Source organism: Leopardus geoffroyi, chromosome A1 (genome assembly GCF_018350155.1).
Source record: "Leopardus geoffroyi isolate Oge1 chromosome A1, O.geoffroyi_Oge1_pat1.0, whole genome shotgun sequence".
NCBI classification, from domain to species: domain Eukaryota; kingdom Metazoa; phylum Chordata; class Mammalia; order Carnivora; family Felidae; genus Leopardus; species Leopardus geoffroyi.
Genome location: NC_059326.1, coordinates 111,205,765 through 111,231,897, shown reverse-complemented (window position 1 = coordinate 111,231,897; position 26,133 = coordinate 111,205,765). Strand labels below are relative to the sequence as shown.

Here is a 26,133-nt window from a genome sequence, read left to right as displayed (position 1 = left end):
GCTTGAATCCACAAACCATGAGATCATGATCTGACCTGAAACCAAGGGTTGGACGCTCAAATGACTGAGCTATCCAGGTGCCTGACAAACTGAATAATTCTTATTTGTAACACTAATAGCTAGAGTTTTAAAACCTGCCCTTTGAGATCCCTAAAGTTAATGTAAGGATGTTAAAACATAGCCTATTTGGGGCGCCTGGGTGGCTCAGTCGGTTGAGCGTCCGGCTTCGGCTCAGGTCATGATCTCACAGTTTGTGAGTTCGAGCCCTGCGTCGGGCTCTGTGCTGACAGCTCAGAGCCTGGAGCCTGTTTCGGATTCTGTGTCTCCCTCCCTCTCTGCTCCTCCCCCGCTCGTGCTCTGTCTCTCTCTCTCTCTCTCAAAAATAAAACATTTAAAAAAAAAAACAAAAAGCATAGCCTATTAGAAAAAAAAAAGCCAGAGAAATTTAATATGTGGACTAGAAACAATATAACCTAGACAGAGTTTTGAGATCAGATAATCAGGCACCTATTGCCAATGATGTGTTGAAAAAACAAAGGTAAAAAATGAGGAATTTTTTAGAAATATCTTAAAAAAAAAAAGAGTAGTAATACATTTAAGGTTAATATTCTTAGTTTATGTATCCTTCTTTCATTTTATATACATATTTATTTAATTTTATGTTTATTTATTTATTATTACTGATTTTTTTAAGTTTATTTATTTTTGAGAGACAGAGAGAGACAGAGCATGAGCATGGGAGGAGGACAGCGAGAGGGAGACAAAGAATCTCAGCACAGAGTCCAACACGGGGCTCGAACTCACGAGCCTTGAGATCATGACCTGAGCTAAAGCCAGATTATTAACCAAACTGAGCCACCCTGATACCCCATAAAGTTTATTTTTTATTTTGTGAGAAAGAGAGCACATGAGAACAGGGAACATGGGCAGAGAGAACAGGGAAGGGGCAGAGAGAGAGAGAGAATTTCAAGCAGGCTCCAAGTTATTAGTGCAGAGCCCCATGAGGGGTTCGAATTCATGAACTGTAAGATCATGACCTGAGCCAAAATCAGAAGTCAGACATTTAACTGACTGAGCCACTCAGACACCCCATTTTCCTTCTCTTATATGGGAACCTTCATAAGTTTTGACACTTGCTTATGTCTCCTTCACCACATCTGTGGTGTAGCCCTCTACCTGAGGACTTCTGTTATAGACAAAAAAATTTCAGATTATTGATGATCTCCTTTTTAATGAAAAGCTACACGTACTCTTAAATAGTTATCTTTTTTTTTAATTTTTAAAAATGTATTTATTAATTTTGAGAGCAAGAGTGCAAGTGGGGAAGGGGCAAAGAGAGGAGAGAGAACCCCAAGTCGGCTCCACACAGTCAGTACAGAGCCTGACATGGGGCTCAAACTCATGATCTGCAAGATCATGACCGGAGCCGAAGTCAGAAGGTTAACCGACTGAGCCACCCAGGTGCCCCTTTAACAGGTTTTAAATAATATCTCTTCCCAAACTATTTTCTTGTGGCTTTGGGCAAAGTATGCAAGCCTCACATTTTTTATCTGTAAAAGAGACTGTGTGAAGATTAAATAAGATACCACATATAAAAGTTTGATAAAGTGCTGGAAAATAATATTCAATAAATGTTTTTAGAATTATCAATAATAAGGTGAAAATTCATTAATTTCAAGTGACTGACCCTCACTTATGGTGCCAAATGAGTAAGAATAAAAGCAACCAGAAAGATTTGAGTTTTAACAGCAGATCAGATTTCTACAAAGAAACTAATTTCCTAGAAGCAGTTTTAACCTTGATGGGCCAAAATGCAAAATGAGTTCATTGGGGCTGATGACTGACGAGAGGCTAAGAAAAATATTTCCAGGAGCCTGATGAAATGTATGTAGTATACAGACCTAGAAATACATATAGAAGGTAATTATTGATATCCCTATCAAAAATCCAGCTGTCTTTTTTGCAAAAATTGACAAGCTAATACTAAAACTCTTATGGAAATGCCAAAGGACGCAGAACAGCCAAAACAGTCTTAAAAAAAAAAAAAAAAAAAAAGTTAGAGGAGTCATACCTGCCAAATTCAAGGCTTACTATAAAACTACAGTAATCAAACTGATACTGGTATAAAGATAGACATAGATCAACAGAACAGAAATCAGAGTCTAGAAATAAATCTTTACATTTATGATCAATTGATTTTCAATAAGGGGGCCAACAACATTCATTGGAAGAAACAACATTCCTTCCATCAAATAGACCTGCGTTAAATGCAAACCCAGAGGCACAAGAATGAAGTTGAATCCCTACCTAACACCATACACAAAAATTAACTCCCAAATCGATCAAAGACCTAAATATAAGGACTAAAACTATAAAACTTTTACAAGAAAACATAGATATAAATCTCTGCCCACTGTTTTCTAAAACTGCAGTTCTCAATAACACTCCTCACTAGAAAAGCTACTGTCTGTTCTCACCTACCCCTACAGGATACTACAGTTTCTGGGGACCAAAACTATCTAAGCTACAACAAAAAGATAATCCAAGCTTCTTCAGATCAAGACCAAAGACAGATCAGAGGGATTGAGCTTCCTACACTACAAGATGGAACCCAGTTAATAAAAGTAATGGCGATGGAGTGCCTGGGTGGCTCAGTCAGTTAAGTGTCCGACTTTGGCTCAGGTTATGATCTCATGGCTCGTGAGTTTCAAGTCCCACATTGGGCTCTGTGCTGACAGCTCAGAGCCTGGAGCCTGCTTCAAGCTCTGGGTCTCCCTCCCTCTCTCTCTCTGCCCCTTCCCTGCTCACACTCTGTCTCTCTCTCTCTCTCTCTCAAAAATAAACAAAAACATTAAAAAAAAAAAAGTAATGGCAAGTCCTTAAGTGGTTCTGTATGCATATCTGATTCCCTGAAATATCATGGCTGAAAGAAACACAGAGCATACTTTCAAAGGAAGGAAGCAAATCCATGATTTTAAGTTAACTCAAAGTTTAGAAAAGTAATTTCTTTAAAGATTAACAATGATTTAAAAAACCAATAGTTCTCCATATGGTTTCAGGGCTTGAAATGTTAATTAAAACATCTAAACAAGGAAAATTTTCCCATTTCTACATATGAAGCACTGCTATTAAGAACTTTACCTGATTTTATGAAGCTGTTTTGAAGTGAAGGATCCCCAGAAGAAACATATTGATGAGTTGTCAAATTTGTATTCCCAGACATAGATTGGGATGATGCACGAGGACAATGGTCTGTCTGGGATCCTGTGGATGGATAGTTATATTGCCAATTTGAAGGTGGTTGTACACTGGCTCCAGGAAGAAAGCTACCAGAAGGCATTGATGTAGCAGCTGCGTTCTGAAAAGTAGGTAGTGGCATTCGGGGAACAAAACCACTGTGGAGTGAAGTTGTCACTGGATTAGAAGCCACAAGTGGTCTATAAAGAGTCTGCCCAGGTCCCTGATAATTACTTAAGGGAGAAACAGTCTGAGAACCACCATAGTTAGACTGTCCAGAGACGGGATTCAGAGTCTTTGCTGGTATTAGATGAGGGTAGGATCCTGGAAGCTGAGAATTATATCCTTGGCTCACTGATACTTGTGAAGACATCAGTGTATTTTGGACAGGACCTTCCAATAAGAAGAGAAAAAAATTAGTCTTGCAAACAAAGCAATAAAAATACTTCTAAAAATACAGTGCAACATGTGGTACTCATACAATTCAACAATAAAAAGACATATAACTCAATTAAAAATGAGCAAAGGATTTAGACATTCAAATATATTTCTAAAGAGATATACAAATGGCCAGTAAGTACATGCAAAAAACACTCAACATTATTAGTCACTAGCGAAATCGAAATCAAAACCACAACAGGATGGCACTGACACCAAGTAAGATGACTAAAATGAAAAGACAGTAAACATTTTAGTGTTAACAAGAATGCAGAGAAACTGGAAGCCTCATACATTGCTAGTGGAAGTGTAAAATGGTGCAACTACAGCAGAAAACATTTTGGCAGTTCCTCAAAGTATTAAACAGTTAATGTATAATCCAGCAATTCCACTCCTACCCTGCATAAAAACTCATACACAAATGTTCATAACACCATTATTTACAATTGCCAAAAAGTGGAAACAACCCAAATGTTCAGCAACTGATGAACAGATAAACAAAAGGGGTGTATCTATACAATGGAATATTATTTGATCATAAAAGGAATGAAATATTGATGACATTTTTTAACACAGATAAACCTTGAAAACATTAGCTAAGTGAAAGATGCTGGTCACAAAAGGGCATACATACAATGTATGATTCATTTACATGAAATGTCCAGAATAGGAGAATTCACAGACACAGAGACAGATTTGCAGTTCCCCTGGCTGGGTGGAGGAGGGAATGGGGAATAACTGCTAATGGGAATAAAGTTTCTTTTGAGAATTATAAAATATATTATAAAACTGATAGTACTGATGGAAGCAAAACTCTGTGAATACACTAAAAACCATTGAACTGTACACTTTAAAGCTGTTATATTAAAAAAAAATCCTGGGGCGCCTGGGTGGCTTGGTTGGTTAAGCGTCCGACTTCGGCTCAGGTCATGATCTCATGGTCCGTGGGTTCGAGCCTCGCGTCGGGCTCTGTGCTGACAGCTCAGAGCCTGGAGCCTGTTTCAGATTCTGTGTCTCCCTCTCTCTGACCCTCCCCCGTTCATGCTCTGTCTCTCTCTGTCTCAAAAATAAATAAACGTTAAAAAAAAAAAAAAAACTAAAAAAAAAAAAAAATCCTGAGAATTATTTCTCCTACCCAGGAATAAACTGTTATTTCTATCCCTAAAATTAGACAATAAAAGGAAATAAGAAAGTTGGCTGGCATGCTGCTTTTCTGCCTGAGCTGTGGGAATGGGATGATCACGGAGGAGGGACAGCGCTGCTAGCACTTTGCCTGCAACACCTGCTGCTACATGTGCAACATCACTCACCGCTGCTAGCACTTTGCCTGCAACACCTGCTGCTACATGTGCAACATCACTCACAAGGTAACAAATCCGAAGTTACGGAGTTCGAGTCCCTCATCGGGCTCTGTGCTGATAGCATGGAGCCTGTTTGGGTTTCTCCCTTTCTCTCTCTCTCTGCCCCTCCTTTGCTCACCTGCTCTCTCTCTCTCTCTCAAAATAAAGAAATAAACTTAAAAAAAATTTTAAGTTTAAAAAAGAATATTAAGAGAAAAAGGAAGTTATAAAAAAAAAGGTAAGATACCTTCTTATAAACCTTTTTATTATGAAAATTTTCAAACATACACAAAAATGTAAGACCCTTTATGCAGATTCCTACACATACAAAATAAAATGACTAGAATCACATTTGATGTATGTATTAGTTTTAGATAGCTTGATATTGTTATGATAGAAAGTTTTTCCATTTACAAACATGGTATATCTCTACATTTATTCAAACATGTATCTTCCAAATATATTTCATGCTTTTTTCATAAAGATGTTGTACCTTATTTGAACTAAACCTAGTTAGGGGCACCTGGGTGGTTCAGTTGGTTAAGCATTGGACTCTTGATTTCAGCTCAGTCATGATCTCACTGTCATGAGATCGAGCCCTGCATCACCTCCACACTGATCATGGAGGCTGCTTAAGATTCTCTCTCTCTCCCTCTGTCCCTCCCCCATGTGCACACACACACACTCTATCTCCACTCCCAAAAAAAGAGGAAAAAAAGAGAAACTAAATTTAGCTAATTTGCTACTAAATATTTTTTACCTCGTAAATAGTTATGATAGAATATTTAATTTTATTTCTTATTAGTTAAAATGCTATTGATTTTTCAAAGTACCATAAACACCCAATTATAAGGTGAGATTTTTCCTTAAAACTTATTTCTCAAAACAGAAGTCATCTTATATGAGTCTCTAAAAAGGTTCTCATTGTACAAAAATGTTTTATACTAGTGGATTAATATTATTTATCAAACTGTGAGTAGCAATATATTAAATGACTTATAAAATCAATGAGTTACAAACTATCCTTTTTGTCATCAAACAGAAGACATTAGTTAAGAATGGCAAATATAGGGGCGCCTGGGTGGCTTAGTCAGTTGAGCATCTGACTCTTGGTTTCGGCTCGGGTCATGGTCTCACAGTTTCACGAGTTCAGACCCCATATCAAGCAAGCTCTGTGCTGGCAGCTGGGAGCCTGCTGGAATTCTCTCTTTCCCTTTCCCTCTCTCTCTGTCTCTCCCCCACTCACGCTGTCTCTGTCTCTCTCAAAATAAATAAACTTAAAAAAAAAAGAATGACAAACATCACAGTACATTACATGTAATTAAAGACAAATATTGTGGTTTCATTTATATATATATATATATATATATACATATATATACATATATATATATGGTCACTACTTAAAATGTATTTTTTTATTGTAGATCACAGTTAAAGTCTGAAAAGCACTTGACCAACTGACACTTTTGCAGCAACGCTTATCCCTCTATAATTTATTCCCTGCACATCGTATTACCTTTTTAAAACATGGATCGTATCAACTTCCCTGCTCAAAACTTCCAAAGTCCTTATCTTAGCTTGTTGGACCTTCTATGTCCCTGGCTTCCTTTCTGGTCTCATCTCCTACTTCCTTTTTTTTTTTTTCAACGTTTATTTATTTTTGGGACAGAGAGAGACAGAGCATGAACGGGGGAGGGGCAGAGAGAGAGGGAGACACAGAATCGGAAACAGGCTCCAGGCTCTGAGCCATCAGCCCAGAGCCTGACGCGGGGCTCGAACTCCCGAACCGCGAGATCGTGACCTGGCTGAAGTCGGACGCTTAACCGACTGCGCCACCCAGGCGCCCCTCCTACTTCCTTTTTTAAAAAATACTGGACATTGATTTTATTTTAATAAAACACTGCCAGGATAATACATATGTTCTTTCTGATCTGGAAGTAAAGTATCCTGTATCCCTTTGATTCTGTTTGTTTCTTACTTGCTCTCTAAGCAAATTTTAACATAAAGTTCAATTTTTCTGTAAGGTTAGGTTTAACGTAAAGTATGTCAACTCAGACAAGAAAGGCTTGAGGCACAGACAAGTGGCTTGAGCCACAGATTCACTACATCCATATTTGTTATGTTAATCAAGTATGGTTCTTCTCTCATTAAGGCCCTACCACTCCCAAATTGATTTTACTATTAGTTAATAATATTTGTTTATCTATATAGGCCAAGGAGTATTTTTATCTGATATCTCCAACTCAGAAGAGGTGGCTATGCATGTTGTTCTTAACAACTTGGAGCAGATTAGCGGTTGCAAACATATGCCTTTACAATTCTACCTCGTAACAGTTTACCATACAGTATAAAATGGCTTAATGAATAATTTTCAGTAAAGACTGAAAGTTCCTCTTTAAATATGCATTTACAATGAAAATCCTCATCTTTGAGTCTAATAAATGCATATGGTAAAGTCACTCCGTCAGCTGAGTTCAATTAACACATTTAATAGCCAAAGACCATTAGTCTCAAAATAATAAATATTTTAAATAAATAAACAAACAAATAAACTGTACATATGCAGAGCACCCGGCTGGCTCAGTCAGTAGAGCATGTGACTCTTGATCTCAGGATCATGAGTTTGTGTTCCACACTGGGCACAGAGATTACTTTAAAAATAAATAAATAAACTGTGCATATGTGTTTTATATAAAGTGTGTGTTTCACAATAAGCATTTTAAAATCAAAAAGTGCATTAAAGGGGTGCCTGGGTGACTCAGTTGGTTGAGCATCCAACACTTGACTTTGGCTCGGCTCATGATCCAAGGGTCATGTGATCAAGCCCCTCATTGAGCTCCGTGCTGAGCAAGGAGCGTGCTTGAGATTCTCTCTCTCTCTCTGCTCCTCTCACCCACTCATGCTCTCTTTCTAAAATAAACAAACAAAAAAAGCCTTTAAAAGAAGTGCATTAAAGATTTTAAATAAAATGATTTCATAAGTATAGAAGGAAAAAATGAATGTTTCTAATACATAGTATTTAAATTTTTTCCTTACATATATCTTTTTTTAATGTTTATTTATGAGAGTGCACATGCACATGTGTGCAAGAGTGGGGGAGGGGCAGAGACAGAGGGAGATAGAGGATCAGAGTCCCAATATGGGGCTTGAATCCACGAACCATGAAATCATGACCTGAGCCAAAGTCAGATGCTGAACAGACTGAGCCACCCAGGTGCCCCTCCTTACATATACAGTAAAACCATAATTCATTCCAGAAACATGCTTGTAATCCAAAGCACTTGTATATCAAAGCAAATTTCCTCATAAGAAATCATGGAAACTCACATGAATCGTTCCACAACCCAAAAATATTCACATAAAAATGATTACAATACTGTAATATGATACAAAATAATAAATTCAAAATATAAAGAAAAATAAACAAATTAACCTGCACTTACCTTTGAAAACCTTTGTGGCTGGTGTGAGGGAGACAAGAGAGAGGAGGAGGGTTATTGTGTAGGATGACTTTCACTATCACTAATGGAATCACTGCTGTCTACTGGTAATTCAATGTAATCTTTTTCATTTCGTGCAACTTTAACAAGGAACCTATCCAATGACATTTGCTTTTGCCTCCTTTTGAAAATTTTATGGAAATGTGACATTGCATCAATGATCATCCACTCCCACAGCAAGAGAGATAGAGAGGGGGAACCATTGGCTCAGTTGTGATCATGTGACATTTGGTGTCTTGTACCACTAGTATTGCAAGACATCACTCGTTTATCAAGTTACAATTTATCAGAAATGTTTGCTCATCTTGTGGAACGCTCGCTCACAGAACAAGTTACTCGCAATCCAAGGTTTTACTGTATATCTTTTAAATACAAAGTTTAAAGATGCATATGTTAATAAAATAAAACACCAAATACCACAAATAGTCATTTGTTTATTTCATACATACCCCTAGAATTTCATACTTCAAACTGAGCTGAAGAAAAATGAAGAGGGGAAAATTTTCTCATTGGGAAAATGGAGAATTGCCTTTTCGGAGGATCACTTTATATTTAAGCATATATATAACATTTCATACCATAGGATACCAAATAGATTAAATTTTATTGTCAAAATATCGTCTTAACTTCTTTGAACACAAAACTAAATCTGTCACCCTGTACAGTGTGGCACCATTCTGACTCAAATATGTGATTTGGTTCCCTTTTACTTAACTGCTAAATTACAAGGTAGGGGATTTAGGAGATCAGAAAATCCAAAACCATCGCAATCATAGTCATATTTCCAAATAAGAAAACAAAACAAAAGAAACAAAAACACTGGGACCAGAAGGAACAGTTAAACCAATCTATTTAGTCCTGGCTCTTATCAGGGGCACTGTCTCCAATAAGAACATTTCTGGTTAATTTCTGGACCTTTCTATTTACATTTAGGGTTTTTGTTTTGTTTTTTTACTGATCTCTATCTTAAGACCCCAAAGAAAGCAACAGATTTATAAATGTGCATATGCCATGGTAATCCAATGGAAAAGTACTTAAAGTATTCAAATTGTGACCTTTTAGGCCTGGCATCATTTTAAGATAAGACAAAAAAAAATTGGCCATAGGGGAAAGGCCACTGTTCAATGGTACCACCAATGAGAAGTCACCAATGGGAATGCTAAATATATTCATGAAAAGCAGCTAAATATGTTACTTATCTGATTATTTAGACAGGTTTTAAAAGGTTTCATTTTCCTGAATTTTATCCTCTCAATGTTTATAGAACCCATTTATATAGCCATCTTGAATGCTTCTTCAACAACACATGAGGTAAGGGAAGAGTGAAAAGTATAAATAAGCAACTTATCTCTGGCTGATCTCTGAAACATCAAAACAGAGAAATATGTTGTGGGAAATTAACTAGTTTGATTTCTAAGAATACTATGCTTATATATACATGATTTATCAAACACTAATAAATGAATTACAGAATGTACATATTCCATTTTAAAAATATTTACTTACTTACGTATTTAATTATTTACTTACTTACTTACTTATGTAATCTCTACACCCAACGTGGGGCTGGAACTCATGATCCTGAGATCAAGAGTCACATGTTCTCCAGACCGAGCCAGCCCCTCCTTTTTAACTATTTATTTTAGGGGGCACCTGAGTGGCTCAGTTCAGCTGAATGTCTGACTCTTGATTTCAGCTCTGTTCATGATCCCAGGGTCCTGGGATCAAGTCCCACATCGGGCTCCACACTGAGCATAGAGCCTGCTTAGGATTCTCTCTCTCTCTGCCTGCCTCTCCCCCACCTCAAATAATTAAATAAATAAAAGTTATTTATTTTAGAAGGTGCATATCTCAAAGGACTCTCAAGATTCTGGTACCCTGAAAAACTTCGGGCTAAGAGCAGCAAAGTAACCTGTCCCAAATCACACCAAAAGTCCACACAGTTCACTGAAGCCCTAGTCATTTTCTATATAGTCTAACTCCAGTGGTGCATATTCAATCTCTAAGATATAAAAAAACTATCTAAAAAAATGTTATAACTCCTATACAATCAATTTCCTGATAGTACAAGGTCACTCTATATGAAATGTATATGGAAAGAGGCATTATAAAGTAGTAATTAAGAGCACAAACTGGGAAAAAATGTCCAAGAGTAAATTCTGGCCTTGACTTACTAAGTGTCCTTGAGCAAGATATTTATTTAACCTTTCTAGACTTACCTTCCTCATCTATAAAACAGGAAGAGTAAAAGCAGCTAAATTATAGCATTCATGTGTATAATAGGAAGAAAAATGACCCCCCAAATATGTCTATATCATAATCCCCAGGATGTGTAAATAGGTTACATGCCAAAAAACAATTTAAGACAGGAGACAGAATTAAGGTTGCTAAGCAGCGGCTGGGTGGCTCAGCTGGTGAAGCATCAGACTCTGGGTTTTACCTCAGGTCATCACGATCTCATGGTTCATGAGTTTGAACCTGGCATCTGGCTCTATGCTGACAGTGTGGAGACTGCTTGGGGTTCTCTCTCTCTCTCCCTCCCTCTCTGTCCCCCCCCCCCCCCGCTCATGTGCTCCCCGTATCTCTCTCAAAATAAATAAATAAACTTTAAAGAAAAGAAAAGAATTAAGGCTGCTAATCAAGTGACCTTGAGATAGGAAGATTATTTTAGACTATTTGGGTGGCCCCAATGTAATCACAAGGGTGAAAGAGGAAGGCAGGAGTCAGGGTCAGAATGATACTATATGGAGAAAGACTTGACAGGGCATCAGTGGCTTTAAAGATGGTAGGGGGCATGAGTCAAGGATCAAGGACAGCCTCCAGAAGTTGGAAAAGACAAAACATTTTCTGATAAGGAATGCAGCCCTGATGTACTACTTCAGGTTTCTGACCTTCACAACTATGACAATTTTGTGTTGTTTTAAGTCACCAAATTTGTGGTAATGTTACAGCAACAATAAAATTTAATACAATGTAAGAATGAGATTTCTATGAAACATTTATGATGTTTCTCATACAATTAGTATAAAATAAATGCTTGCTCTTTTCATTTAAGAAACATGTATTTGTGTCCTTAATGCTGCAGCACTCACCTTAAGTCTGTTACCAATAAACCAAATAGTTTCATCTAAACTAATCTTGTTTTTCTAGTCTTTCATTTAAAGACTGATGCTATACTTAGGCTAATTATTCATTTTATGTCAAATGGTTAACAATATTCTATTAATTCCCTCATTGAAAAGACATATTTTACCAAATATCTTTGGAGGAAACAAAGGTAAGGTCCACTCCAACCCTGCCCTCAAGTAGCTCACCATCCACATTGGAAGACAAAGAACCAGGCAAGGGCAACAGAAAATGATGTGATAGTGGCAACTTCAGGACACTATGAGAGCACAAGGAAGCAACGCTTGGACTAAAATGAAGGCAGAAAGGCAACAAAGATGGTTTCCTGAGGAAGACAAGTTTCAGCTAAAATCTTTTTTTTTTTTTTTTAACATTTATTTATTATTGAGAGACAGAGAGAGCATGAGCATGGGAGGAGCAGAGAGGAGACACAGAATACAAAGCAGGCTCCAGGCTCTGAGCTGTCAGCACAGAGCCCGATGCAGGGCTTGAACTCACAAACTGCGAGATCATGACCTGAGTCTTAGTCGGACGCTTAACCAACTGAGCCACCCAGGCGCCCCTCAGCTAAGATCTTAAGAGATCATCGAAGTTAGTTCCAGGAAAAGGAGTGCCAAGAGTGTTTCCAGAGGGACTCCTGGGTGGCTCAGTAGGTTAAGTATCCAACTTTGGCTCAGGTCATGATCTCATGGTTCATGAGTTTGAGCCCTATGTCAGGCTCTGCGCTGACACTGCAGAGCCTATTAAGGATTCTTTCTCTCTCCTTCTCCCTGCTCCTCTAGTGCACTCCTCCCTGCCCCCCGCCTTCTCAATAATTAATCAACTAAGTAAATAAATAAATAATTTTTAGAAAATAGTGTTTCCAGAAAAGGGAGCAACATGTGTAACAGCCTGTGGTCATGAAAGGGCATTGTGAAAGAAGTTCAGTCTGCCAGAACAAAAGTCAAGTGACTGAGTCAAATGTCTAAAGTGAAACAGGAGTTTAAACTACACCCTCAAAGAGTTTGGATTTGAGCCTAAAGGCAATGGGGAGCTTTGGAAAGGCTACCAGTGGGACAGTATAAATCTGCACATAAAAGAACCTCTTGGAGATTAGAGGAGAAATAAGAGATTGAAAGGAGTCTACAGTTGTAGTCCAGGCAAGAAATGATTGACTAAACAGCAGCAGTGGGAACACAGAGATGTTTGACTCAATAAAAACATTTGTAAAAAGTTAATTCATAAGCACATTGTGGGTCATGCGAATAGAAACAGACATCTCACAGCCTAGTCTTATCACAAGATTTCATGGCCCACTTCATATTTTTATTTACTGTTTTATCATCGGCTAATGTTGAAAGGCCTTTAAGGCAAGTAAAAGCCATGCATCATCAAAATGCACAAAATAAAGGGGGCCTGGGTGGCTCAGTTAGAAGAGCATGTGACTTTTGATCTTGGGGTCGTGAGTTCAAGCCCCCCTCTGGGCCTAGAGCTTACTTAAAAGGATTTAAGCCAGTTAAGCATCTGACTTCGACTCAGGTCATGATCTCACGGGTTAGTGAGTTCAAGTCCCGCATCGAGTGAGCTCCTGCCCACTTAAGGTGAGCCCCACTTCTCTCTCTGCCTCTCATGAGATTCTCTCTCCATCCATGCTCACTTGTGCCCTCTCCTCAATTAAAAAAAAAAGGATTTTAATATTTTAATTCTGAAGTCAATAAACTAAGTAACCCAACAAAATAATAGATTAGGGATTATGAATGGGTCAAGAACACCCCACTGTGGCATACAAGTTATTTTGAGCAGAGGGCATGAATTGCTGAAATCTTTTTTTTAATGTTTTTAAAAATTTTTTTTAATATTTGTTTTAGTTTTCAGAGAAAGAGCACAAGCGGGGGAGGGGCACAGAGAGAAGGAGACACAGAATCCAAAGCAGACTCCAGGCTCTATACTGTCAGCACAAAACCTGACACGGGGCTTAAACCCACAAACTCCGAAATCATGACCTCAAGTCAGATGCTCAACCGAGTCACCCAGGTACCCCAATGTTTGCTTATTTTTGAGAAAGACAGAATATGAATAAGGAAGGGGCAGAGAGAGAGGGAGACAGATTCTGAACTGGGCTCTTGTGCTGACAGCAGAGAGCCGGACTCAAGACTGGAACCTGCGGCGAGATCATGACCTGAGCCGAAGCTGGATGTTTAACTGAGTGAGCCACCCAGGCACCCCTTCCTGAAATCTCTTATTCACCTAAATGCAGAGTCTCCCAAAAGAACTCCAAAGAATTCAATTATCATAAATCTCCAATCCAGGAACAACCAGAAATGATGGACTCTTATCACGTGATGAGAAGTCTCCACACCACACCTAAACATGCATTGTCACAGAACTACCAAATTTCCCATGTATTCTACTAAGGTCCCATTTATCTTTCCTAAAATCATTTGTTTTCCCATAAGCACCCTTCTCTCTCTCCCCTTCCCCTATTAAGATGATACATAAGTCCTAAAGTCTATTTATTTGCCTCCTTGAGTCACATTTTTGTAAACTCTCATGATACATACGAAAATTATGTCTCTTCTCTTGTTGATCTGTCTCTTGCCACTTTAATTCACAGGCTCCCAAACACCAAAACTAACAGGGTAGAAAGAAAATTCTTCCTCACTGACAACTGAAAATAAGTCTCATCTTTAAAAAGAAAAAACAGGGGCGCCTGGGTGGCGCAGTCGGTTAAGCGTCCGACTTCAGCCAGGTCACGATCTCGCGGTCCGTGAGTTCGAGCCCCGCGTCGGGCTCTGGGCTGATGGCTCAGAGCCTGGAGCCTGTTTCCGATTCTGTGTCTCCCTCTCTCTGCCCCTCCCCCGTTCATGCTCTGTCTCTCTCTGTCCCAAAAATAAAAAGAAAAAACAGGGGTGCCTGGGTGGCTCAGTCAGTTAAGCGTCTGACTTCAGCTCAGGTCATGATCTCATGGTTTGTGGGTTAGAACCGTGCATGGGGCTCTGGGCTCACAGCTCAAAGCCTGGACCTTGCTTCGGATTGTGTCTCCCTCTCTCTCTGCCCCTTCCCCACTCGTGCTCTCTCTCTCTCAAAAATAAATAAACCTTAAAAACATTAAAAAACAAAAAGTAAATGAAAGAAAAGAAAAAGAGAAAAACAGTGACTATGATAATCATGCAAATGATGTTCCAACATGTTCAAAATAAAAACAATCCAATCCATTTTGGCTTCAGTCAAACATAACCCATCACATTACTTAATGTTTTAACTTTGAACTGTACTACTTTTGTAGATGTTTTTGTTTTAATTTGTTTAGGTTTTACATTGCACTCCAGCTATTAACATATGAAATTTATGGCTAGTTTTGTGTTTGCATATACATTTTATAAAAAATAATTTAACATTGGGGTTGCAAAGAAATATTTAATACCTGTACATTACTTAAGTTTTAAAAAACTGAAGAAATAGAACTGATAGGATTTGACATGGAACTGAATATGTGAACTGATCTGAACTGAAAAGGGGAAGCAATCAAGGTTAACTCTCCAGATTCTAACCTGAACAACTCAGTGGATGATAGTGCCATTCACTGGATAGAAGGAGAAGAAAAGAATTGGAGAAGGCAGAGAATAGCAAAAGGAAGAGGGGCTGGAAAATTAAACATACTTGCTGAGAATGCAAGCTGATGCAGCCACTCTGGAAAACAATATGGAGGTTCCTCAAAAAATTAAAAATAGAACTACCCTATGACCCAGCAATTGCACTACTAGGTATTTATCCAAGGGATACAGGTGTGCTGTTTCGAAGGGACACATGCACCCCAATGTTTATAGCAGCACTATCAACAATAGCCAAAGTATGGAGAGAACCCCAAATGTCCATTGATGGCTGAACGGATAAAGAAGATGTGGTATATCTATACAATGGGGTATTACTCGGCAATAAAAAGGAATGAAATCTTGCCATTTGCGACTATGTGAATGGAACTGGAGGGTATTATGCTAAGTGAAATTAGTCAGAGAAAGACAAATATCATATGACTTCACTCATATGAGCAGTTTCAAAGACAAAACAAGTGAACACAAGGAAAGGGAAACAAAAATAATATAAAAACAGGGAGGGAGACAAAGCATGAGACTCTTAAATATGGAGAACAAACAGAGGGTTACTGGAGGGGGTTGGGATGGGGGATGGGCTAAATGGGTAAGGGACATAATCCATGAAATCCATTAAAGCATTGTTGCACTATATGCTAACTAATTTGGATATAAATTTAAAAAAAATAAAATTAAAAAAAATAATAATAAATAAACAAAAACATACTTTCAGTTGGTACCAAGAAATCCAAGTACAGAGGTACAACAGAAAGACAGCTATTTGCAGCCAAAGAGATGGGTTTCACCTTATGATATAACTTTGGTAATCACTGGCATACGCATAACATTTGATACCATGGGAATTAATGATATCCAGAGAGTATATATAGAGTAGGGAAAGAAGAAACCCAGCCACAGAAATTATGTGAAATAATATTTGTTATTTTCTTGAAGACTTTAAGTTCATTTATTTACTTTTTTAGCATAATCTCTACACTGAATGTAGGGCTCAAACTCAAAACTCTGAGATCAAAAGTCACATGCTGTACTGAGTCACCCAGGCACCCTTATTGTTATATATTTTTATTTCTTTTTTATTTTTTATTTTTTTCAAAAAAATTTTTTTTCAACGTTTATTTATTTTTGGGACAGAGAGAGACAGAGCATGAATGGGGGAGGGGCAGAGAGAGAGGGAGACACAGAATCGGAAACAGGCTCCAGGCTCTGAGCCGTCAGCCCAGAGCCCGACGTGGGGCTCGAACTCACGGACCGCGAGATCGTGACCTGGCTGAAGTCGGACGCTTAACCGACTGCGCCACCCAGGCGCCCCTGTTATATATTTTTAAAAAGCAAGAAAGAAAAAGAAGAGAACCAGGTCAGAACCCTGAGGAACACCAACATTTAAGAAAGAGAAGAGGGGCACCTGAGTGGTTCAGGTGGTTAGGCATCTGATTCCTGATTTTAGCTCAGATCATGCTCTCATGGTTCTTGAGATGAGCCCCTCAACAACTCGCTGACAGCACGGAGCCTACTTTGCATTCTCTCTCCTCTCTCTCTGCCCCTCCCCACCCACACGTGTGCTTTCTCTCTCTCAAAATATGTAAACTTAAAAAATTAAAAAAAAAAAAAAAAAGAGAGAGACCGAAGGAAAAGGCAATCAAAAAAGGTGGAAATATTGAGAATGTTACTGTTAAAAAAGTAGCAAACAAACCAGAAGGGTCTGAAATGAAAACAAGTAGTGGTAAAGGTTATCAGTTGCTGCTTGAAAAATACAATGAGAATTGAAAAGACATTCTTTGTACTTCGTAACCAAAAAGTCCTTTGTGGCCTTGTTTAGGGTTGTTTTGGGATGTGTGTGGAAGTAGAAGCCAAATTCAGAGAGGGTAAACAGGCAAAGAACCAAACAAGAGATTAAAACAAAAGCAGATGAGGGGCGCCTGGGTGGCTCAGTCGGTTAAGCGTCCAGCTTCAGCTCAGGTCATGATCTTGCAGTCCATGGGTTCGAGCCCCACGTCAGGCCCTGTGCTGACAGCTTGGAGCCTGAAGCCTGCTTCAGATTCTGTGTCTCCTCTCTCTGTCCCTCCCCCACTCAGGCTCTGTCTCTATCTCAAAAATAAATAAAAACATTAAAAAAAAAAAGTACTCATCAAACAAAACTAAGAATAACATGGTATTTGTTCTTGTATCTCCCAGTATCTCCCTGCCTTGATTTTACCAGTTTTCTATCAGGACACTAAGTTTTGATAAGTGTAAAAACACTGTCAGTTACTTTTGGGTAAACTCTTCTCCATGATATCAAAAGTTCCATGGGGTGCCTGGGTGGCTCAGTTGGTTAAGCATCCAACTTCGGCTCAGGTTATGATCTCGCGGTCCGTGAGTTCGAGCCCCGTGTTGGGCTCTGTGGTGACAGATCAGAGCCTGAAGCCTGTTTTGGATTCTCTGTCTCCCTCTCTCTCTGTCCCTCCCCCACTCATGCTCTGTCCCTCTCACTCTCAAAAATGAATAAATGTTAAAAAAAAAAAAAAAAAGAATAAAATAAAAGCAAATGACCACTTCTCAATTACCCAAACAGCAGCTTCAGAATCAAAGTGATCATAGGTTCCACCTTTATAAATTCCTAGTGTACTCAATGGGATCCCAGAATCTGCATTAGTAAAAATTCCATGTAGTCATGGTTCTCAGGTACTTCAGAATGAAACTTTATAAAGTTTAAAAACCACTGATTTGAAAAATTATTGATACATGATTATTTGTGAAATCTAGCATGCAAAAACTGAGATACTTCTGCATACTATCCCAATGAATGCTAAGCAAATTATAATTTTAAAAGTTTCTTCAAGAAAGCCTACTCAACAGTCACAAAAGCACACTGAATAAACTACCCCTTTCATGCAGATTTAATAGTAAGAGGAAGAGATGTAGTCTGGCATGGTTTCCCCTCAAATTTCAGGTAAGAAAAAGACTTATGATCTTTGTATTCTTAAGCAATTCATTCATTAATCCATTCAGTAAATACATATGGAGCTAATATTTACCAAGGACAGTTTATACTTTCCACCTATCATACATGAATCCAACTTAATGACCAATTCAAATTATTTCATGTAAGTATAAAAAAAAGAGAAAAGTAACCAAGTATTCAAAAATATCACATTTTAGTGGGGCCTGAATAGCTCAGTCAATTGAGCGTCCAACTCCTAATTTCAGCTCAGGTCATGATCCCAGGGTCGTGGGATTGACCCCTGCCTTGGGCTCTGTACTGAGCATGGAGCCTTAAGATTCTCATTCTCTCTCCCTCTCTCTCTGTGTCCCGCTCCGGCACTCACTCTCACTTGCATCTCTAAAATTAAAAAAAAAGAGGGGGTGTCTGAGTGGCTCAGTCGGTTAAGCGTCTGACTTCGGCTCAGGTCATGATCTCATGGTTCGTGGGTTCAAGCCCCGCATTGGGCTCTGTGCTGATAGCTTTGGATTCTGTGTCTCCCTCTCTCTCTGCCCCTCCCCCACTCAGACTGTCTCTCTCTTGCTATGTTAAAAAAAAAATTTAAACAAAAAATAAAACTAAATTTTAAAAATCATTAAAAAAATCACATTTTAGATAGCAATACATTTCTTAAACCTTGAAAAGTTCTTTTTCTGTGTGTATGTGTTTTTTTTTTTTAGACTATATTTATCTATTTTGAGAAAGAGAGTGCACAAGCAGGGGGAGGAACAGAGAAAGAGGGAGAGAGAATCACAAGCAGTCTCGGCCCTGTCAGCACAGAGTTTGATGCAGGGCTTGAACTCACGAATAGTGATATCACGACCCGAGCCATAATCAAGAGTCAAATGCTTAACTAAATGAGCCACCCAGGTGTCCCAGGTGTATATGCTTTTAAATACAACAGGTTTGAAGGGCAAATTAAGTACTGGGAAAATTTTTTTGATTCATCACGTCACCCCACACATCAAAATATATTCTGATCACTTAAAGAGCTGACCAACTGAAACTACAAGTGCAACAAATGGATGCCACTGAATGAATACAACTTGTGGGTCAGTAACTAAAAATAAGGGCTTTAAGGAAACAATGGAAAGAGAAAAACAAATGCAAGGAATTTAAGCGGGGGGAGGCTCAATTTCAGGATCTAGAAGACATTTATGAAATGTGATGCTGAAATAGTCAAAGAAATTGACTATATACTAACAAAAGTAAGGGTCAGGTCATATATTAATTATAATCCAAAAGAAAATAAACTAGGTGGAAGGTTTAAAAAATATCAGCAAATACTTACTACAATTATATGCATCCACCTACACAAAGAAATACAAGAAAATGTTCTGATCCTTGATTGAGAATCTAATTCAAGATGCTAGGTCCTGGGATTCAGAGATAACAAACCAGATAAACTGAGTAACAGTGTTTAAATGAGACCTCCTAGGTTTGAAGCTAGGATCCACAATTTATTATCTGTGTGACTTTGAACTAGTTCCTTGCCCACTCATTACAGTTTCCTCGTCAGTACATAACAGTTCTTACTCCATAGGACTGTTGGGAGGATTAAATGAGATGATGCAGATAATGCAACCTAGCACTGGGCATGGAGTAAGTAAACAATAAATGTTAATTCTTATGGTTACAATTGTCTTTCAGGAACTTCCAGTCCATCAGCAGAGACAAACAAGAAGCTCAACACCTTAAGTTTTCATAGACATATACAAAGACTTTATGGAAGTCCAAAGTTACTGCCCCCCACTGAAAACATGAAAGGGCCACAACAATCATTGCTACAGACCACATACCAATTTTATTCATAGCATAGTTTAATCATGACTAAAGACTTCTTATATCAAGTACACAGGCATAACCATGGTTTACATCATAGTGAAACTAAAAAACATCTACATTTCCATCATGCCTACAATAGAGATAGGAGCACAAGTCTTAGCATTTAAATTGATGACCAAACAATACCAGCCCCGCCCCAGCAAAATTCTATTATTTTAAGTGCTAATGTTGTAAAAAAAAAAAAAAAAAAAAAAAAAATCCATGGAAAAATTCACCAGAAAAGGAGTTGGAATTAAGCTCTAATCTTATACTAAGTGAATACGGATTTAGTGACTTAAATTGCAAAATACCCAATTCTAAAACTTTCATTCAATAAAACTGGTTAATTTCTAATATGCTAGACACCATGTGGAGAGCTAGAGAAAGGATGATGTGCAAAAGCAGATAAATATCCTTGTTATCACAGGATTTACAGTCTAGCAGGCAGACAGATGTTATTTTATAAAATAACAATACAACAGGAAAATCTGGGTGGGACAGAGTAGGGCAAATATCCTTCTCACCTTTAATCCACATGGGAAAAAGTGATTATTACATAAATATTGCAACACATAAAATTAATAAAACTGCATAAAATTAATAAAACTTGCTTGCCTTAGCAAGCTGACCCAAATAGTCAATTACACTGCTAATTAAAAGTGGGAGTCAGGGGCGCCTAAGTGCATGGTCAGTTAAGCGTTGGACTCTTGGTTTTGGCTCAGGTCATGATCTCACAGTTTGTGAGTTAGAGCCCCACATTCGGTTTCAAGCTGACAGTGCAGAGCCTGCTTGGGATTCTCTCCCCCATCTCTCTCCTCTTCCCCAGCTTGCACGCGTGCACATGCACTCTCTAAATAAATAAATAAATAAACAAAATAACTAAAAAGAAAAGTGGGGGTGCCTGGGTGGCTCAGTCGGTTGAGCGTCCATGATCTCACAGTTCCTGAGTTCGAGCTCCACATAGGGCTTGCTGCTGTCAGCATGGAGCCTGCTTTGAATCCTGTCTACCCCCATACCCCCCGCACCTCCCCAGCTAGTGCTGTCTCTCTGAAAAATAAACATTAAAAACAAAAAAAGTAGGAGTCATGAGGAGCACCTGTCTGCCTTAGTCCATGGAGCATGTAACCCCTGATCTCAGGGTTGTGAGTTCAAGCCTCACACTAGATACAGACATTACTTAAAAAAAAAAAAATCTTTTTTAAAATTTTTTTAATGTTTATTTTTGAGAGAGACAGAGACAGAGACAAAGACAGAGACAGAGACAGAGACAGAGCATGGATGGAGGAGGGGCAGACAGAGAGAGGGAGACACAGAATCTGAAGCAGGCTCCAGCCTCTGAGATGTCAGCATAGAGCCTGAAACAGGGCTCGAACCCACGAAATGCAAGTTCATGACCTGGACCAAAGTTGGACACTTAACCGACTGAGCCACCCAGGTGCCCCAAAAATATTATCTTAAAAAAAAAAGGTGGGAGGCATGATTTGCCTTTAGCCTTATTACATACTAATGAGATGAAGATATGCTAGTTCAAATAGTCTTACAGTTTCACTGTCAATTTTTGCAAAGGAAATATGTGTACACAAATCTTTACAGGCTCCGAAAAACCTGTCTAGACAACCTTTAGATTGTAATGCCATGTAACAATCCACTACAGAAAAAAAATGTCTTGTGTGTGAGGAATTATGTAATATAATGACACCATAGGGGTGCCTGCATGGCTCAGTCAGTTAAGCATCTGACTCTTGATTTTGGCTCAGGTCATGATCCCACAGTTATGGGATCAAGCCCCAGGCAGGGCTCCATGCTGAGTGTGGGGCGTGCTTAAGATTCTCTCTCTACCCCTGCCCCTCTCCCCCAAGTTTAATCTCTCTAAAATAAAAATAATAATAATAATAATGGGGCACCTGGGTGGCTCAGTCAGTTAAGCATCAGACTTCGGCTTAGGTCATGATCTCACAGCTCGTGGGCTTGAGCCCCACACCAGGTTCTGTGGTGACAGATCAGCTTCAAGTTCTGTGTCTCAGTCTCTCTCTGCTCCTCCCCTACTAGCACTCTGTCACACTCTCTTTCAAAAATGAACATTTAAAAAAAAATTAATAAAAAAATAATGACACTATAAAATATGATACGAAGTTACAGAAAAATGAAAAACTATTCAGTCTTTTGAGTATCTAAAAAATATCTGAATATTCAACTGAACTGTAATATGTAATTTAAGAAAGCTACCTTAGGAGGTACAGGCTTCCATCTATGGAATAAGCTATGGTGATCAAAGGTACAGCATAGAAAATACAGTCAGTGGTGTTGTAATAGGGTTGTATGGTGAGAGATGGTAGCTATACTGGTGGTGAGAGCAGCCTAAGACATAGAAAAGTCCAATCAGAATGTTGCACACCTCAAACTAATGTAACATTATGTGTCAACCACGGTTTTAAAAAGTTACATTAAATCTAAAGCATAAAAATATTCAAAAGAGGGGCGCCTGGGTGGCTCAGTCGGTTGGGCGGCTGACTTCGGCTCAGGTCATGATCTCGCGGTCCGTGAGTTCGAGCCCCGCGACAGGCTCTGTGCTGACAGCTCAGAGCCTGGAGCCTGTTTCAGATTCTGTGTCTCCCTCTCTCTGACCCTCTCCCGTTCATGCTCTGTCTCTCTCTGTCTCAAAAAATAAATACACGTTAAAAAAAAAAAAAAAATATATATATATATATATATATATATATATTCTAAAGAATATTTAAGCACCAATAACTGCCTTGAAAGAGTTAACCAATAAAATTAGATTCCAGCATTGAACTTTTTTCTTTCACCTTCTAGAGAAAAGCCTTCTCCAATTCTCTATCACATCCCTACTGACTTTATTATTAGTGGGATGAACAAAGAAACCCAATACAGGTCATTAGCCACTTTACGAGAATAATTCTACAAAAAATTTTTAGAAATGGAGATTATAAAGACTTTCGAAATTGTATCTTTAAAAAGTGTATGTATTTGCAGTCCTATGATTTCCTTTCCTAAGTGAATCCCTAATTGGTCCTGGGCAACCTGTGTACAGGGACTGTTTTCTTATTCTCTTTTACAGTCCCAAGGACAGAACTTAAGAGATGTGTAACAAATGTCCGTGGATAGGAATAAATCATCATAGTGACAACATCTTTTATACTACACATTGCAGTGGCTAAATTCCTTTAATGTTTCAAAATTATCACAATTACATATAAACTTACATGCATATTTGCAGGATTTGCCATTTAAAACTCATGTAAAATTGCAATTTATGGATTGTAAGAAAAAGCCACAGCCACAGGACATTTCGCTTAAGTTTTTTTTTTTTTACCTTAAAGTGAAAGTCTTAAAATGATTTCATCCCCACCGTAAATGTTACTAAGTAGCCTAGAATAAAACGTAGTTTACTTAATCTGTTACCACAAATATGAGAAAGAACAATTCATTCAACTTAACACCATTACAGTACTTATACTTATTCCTGCTTCTGCCTACAAACCTGCCTACTCATAGACATTTTTAAAAGTCTTTTAGAGCCTTCTTTGTAAAGAAAACAGTAGTCTTCTCTAAACATAATGTAAATTAGCTAATATAATCACTGGCCATTTTCCAGACCTTCACAACAATCTTAGTTTCCAATGAGTAATTTATTTTAGTTTTATTCTATTAGTTTTCTTTCCACAAGTCAAAGATTTATAAGTAAATCAGTAATTTGGCAAAATCAGATGTTGGCAAAAAAAATCTTTCTTTCTCTACTATAATTATAGTAAGCTTAGCAAATCACAATGTAGGACAATGTAAAGAATCTCAAAAGAAGCATAAAACTATACAACTCTCACACCAAATGACAAATTGTAGTGCCACATTGTACGCTGTGGAAGGGAGGTTCAGAGGTGTATCTAACCACTTTTTTCAAGTGAGGTAAAGACCTCTGTAAATCAAACAAGAGATTTAATATTTCGTTCCTCCAAAACTGGAAAACTGAACACGTGGCCTAGGTACAATTTGGGTAAAATTTTGGAAGAGATGAGCAGGCCTTAAAAGAGGGCTCCCAAGGGGTGCCTGGGTGGCTCAGTCGGTTAAGCGTCCGACCTCGGCTCAGGTCATGATCTCACGGTTGATGAGTTCGAACCCCACGTCAGGCTCTGTGCTGACAGCTCAGAGCCCGGAGCCTGCCTCGGATTCTGTGTCTCCTTCTCTCTCTGCCCCTCCCCTGCTCATGCTCTCTTTCTGTCTCAAAAATAAATAAAAACATTAATAGAGAGAGAGAGAGGAATCCCAAAAACACCATCATTCATTCATCTCCTCCAATTCCGACTAAGACCCCCACCCCACTGTAGGCACTGCGGAACTGAAAAGAATCAGCCCCCGATCTCTGCTCTCTGGAAGACAGGGTGAAGTGGCACGGAGGAAGAAAGCACATAACAGGCACTAGGAGTCTTGTATGCGAGTTCTGAGGTATGCATCGAATCTGTATTTTTCATCTATGTATACCCAGGGTGTTACATACAGCAAGTGGTCATTAATTGTTCAGCGAACGAATGAATAAACATGAAACATCAACAAGAGCCCCGGGTTGCGGCTGCATATTCACCGCCGTCTCCTTGGCCTAGCCGCCCACCATCACCCGCTCATTCCCCCGGCCGGGAGGTTACCCTCTCCTCCGGTTACCACAGGCAGCTGCAGTAACCAAAGGTCAGCTTGAACTCGGACCCAGGCTGCGCCAGCCACCCGCCCCAGGGCTGTACTTACCGTTGGTGTAGAGAGACCCCGAGGCCGAGGCGGCCCCGTTCTGGGCCTGGAGGCCGGCTGGGGCGCCGCCGGAGATCGGTATCCCCGGCTGGGACATGACGACGGTGCGTATCGGGGTTGGAAGGGGCTGGTCGGGGTCTGCGACAGCGCCAAACCAAAGAGGTGAAAGACCACTGCTGGAAGCGGAGAGAAGGCGCTAACGACTCGACTGTAGCGAGGAGGAGAAAGGGCGGTGCATCAAGTGTTTAGGTACAGCACGGCATTCTTCCCAGCCCGCCAGCGGCCACGGCTTGGCCTGGGAGCTGAGGTTTGGGAGTCAGACCGGAGAAGCCGAGAACACCCGGCTGAAAGGCGGCAGCCTAACGAGAAGAGGCCCCGGCCGGAAGTGGCTGTCAGCCGGGAGCCGCGCAGGCGCAATAGGGACACGTGGCACTTCCGGCTCCGGGCTCGCCTCTGCTGCTGATGTCGGTGCGCAGTCTTCTCCCCTCGGGGCTGCCCAGAAGCCACCTGACAGCTCCGGGTGTCCCAGCCCGAAGTACCGTGCTAGACTTCGCCAGCCACGTCACTGAGTCTCACCGTCGGCCGGAAGTGGCGTGTGTCACCTCTACGGAAATCCCCGCCGTGGTAAACGTCATCGCGCCCGCAGTGCCGGGATCTGAGAGCAGTCAGGGCTTCAGTAGCTGCTTTCCAGGGGTAGGATTGACACTGCCTCTCCTCTTGCTTTTGTGAAAATTACCAGAGACGACAGACGTCAAAGTCCTCTGTTGAGACAATACCTCTGGTAGCCGAACCGACTAATATTCATTGCAGTATTCCATTTCACATTTCATCATCATATTACAGGTGTAAATTTAAAGGAGTGGATTTTTTTTTTAAGGGAGTAGCTAATTATGTACGTATGTTAAAAATGTAATCAAATCGGTAGCAGGGGTAGCTGAGTGGGCTTAGGTCATGATCTCGCTGTCCTGAAATGGAGCCTTTAGGGGCCTCTGCACTGACAGTGTGGAGCCTGTTTGGGTTTCTCTCTTTCCCTTTCTCTCTGCTCCTCCTCCTGCTCTCGCTCGCTCGCGCTTTCTCTCTCTCTCAAAAAAAAAAAAAAAAAAAAAAAAAGATTTGTGTCCTTTAAAAAAAAAAAAGTATAATCAGGGCGACTGGGTGGCTTGGCTCAAGTCATCATCATCTGCCGGTTTATGAGTTGCAGCGCTGCATTAGGCTCTGTGCTGACAGCTCAGGGCCTGGAGCCTGCTTCAGTTTCTGTCTCCGTCTCTCTCTGCCCCTCCCCCGCTCACGCTCTGTCTCTTTCTCTCTCTCTCAAAAATAAACATTTAAAAAAGGGTAATCAAATCGAAGAGGAAGCCTTT

At 39.6% G+C, this 26,133-nt stretch overlaps 1 protein-coding gene across 4 annotated transcripts in view; it reads right to left on the bottom strand.

Moving 5' to 3' along the window:
* SEC24A (SEC24 homolog A, COPII coat complex component) overlaps positions 1-25,214 on the bottom strand; it is a 72,983-nt gene extending 47,769 nt beyond the window's left edge. For 2 of the 4 annotated variants that reach the window (XM_045489215.1, XM_045489234.1), the window contains exons 1-3: positions 24,773-25,214; positions 8,462-8,479; positions 3,142-3,630 (exon numbers count right to left, since the gene is read on the bottom strand). In XM_045489215.1, coding sequence (XP_045345171.1) covers positions 3,142-3,630; positions 8,462-8,479; positions 24,773-24,869 — 604 coding nt within the window. In that variant the 5' untranslated portion in view covers positions 24,870-25,214. The remainder of the gene's footprint in view (positions 1-3,141; positions 3,631-8,461; positions 8,480-24,772) is intronic. The other 2 variants (XM_045489224.1, XM_045489245.1) reach the window with 1 other exon arrangement.
* Between the last annotated feature and the right edge of the window lie 919 nt (positions 25,215-26,133).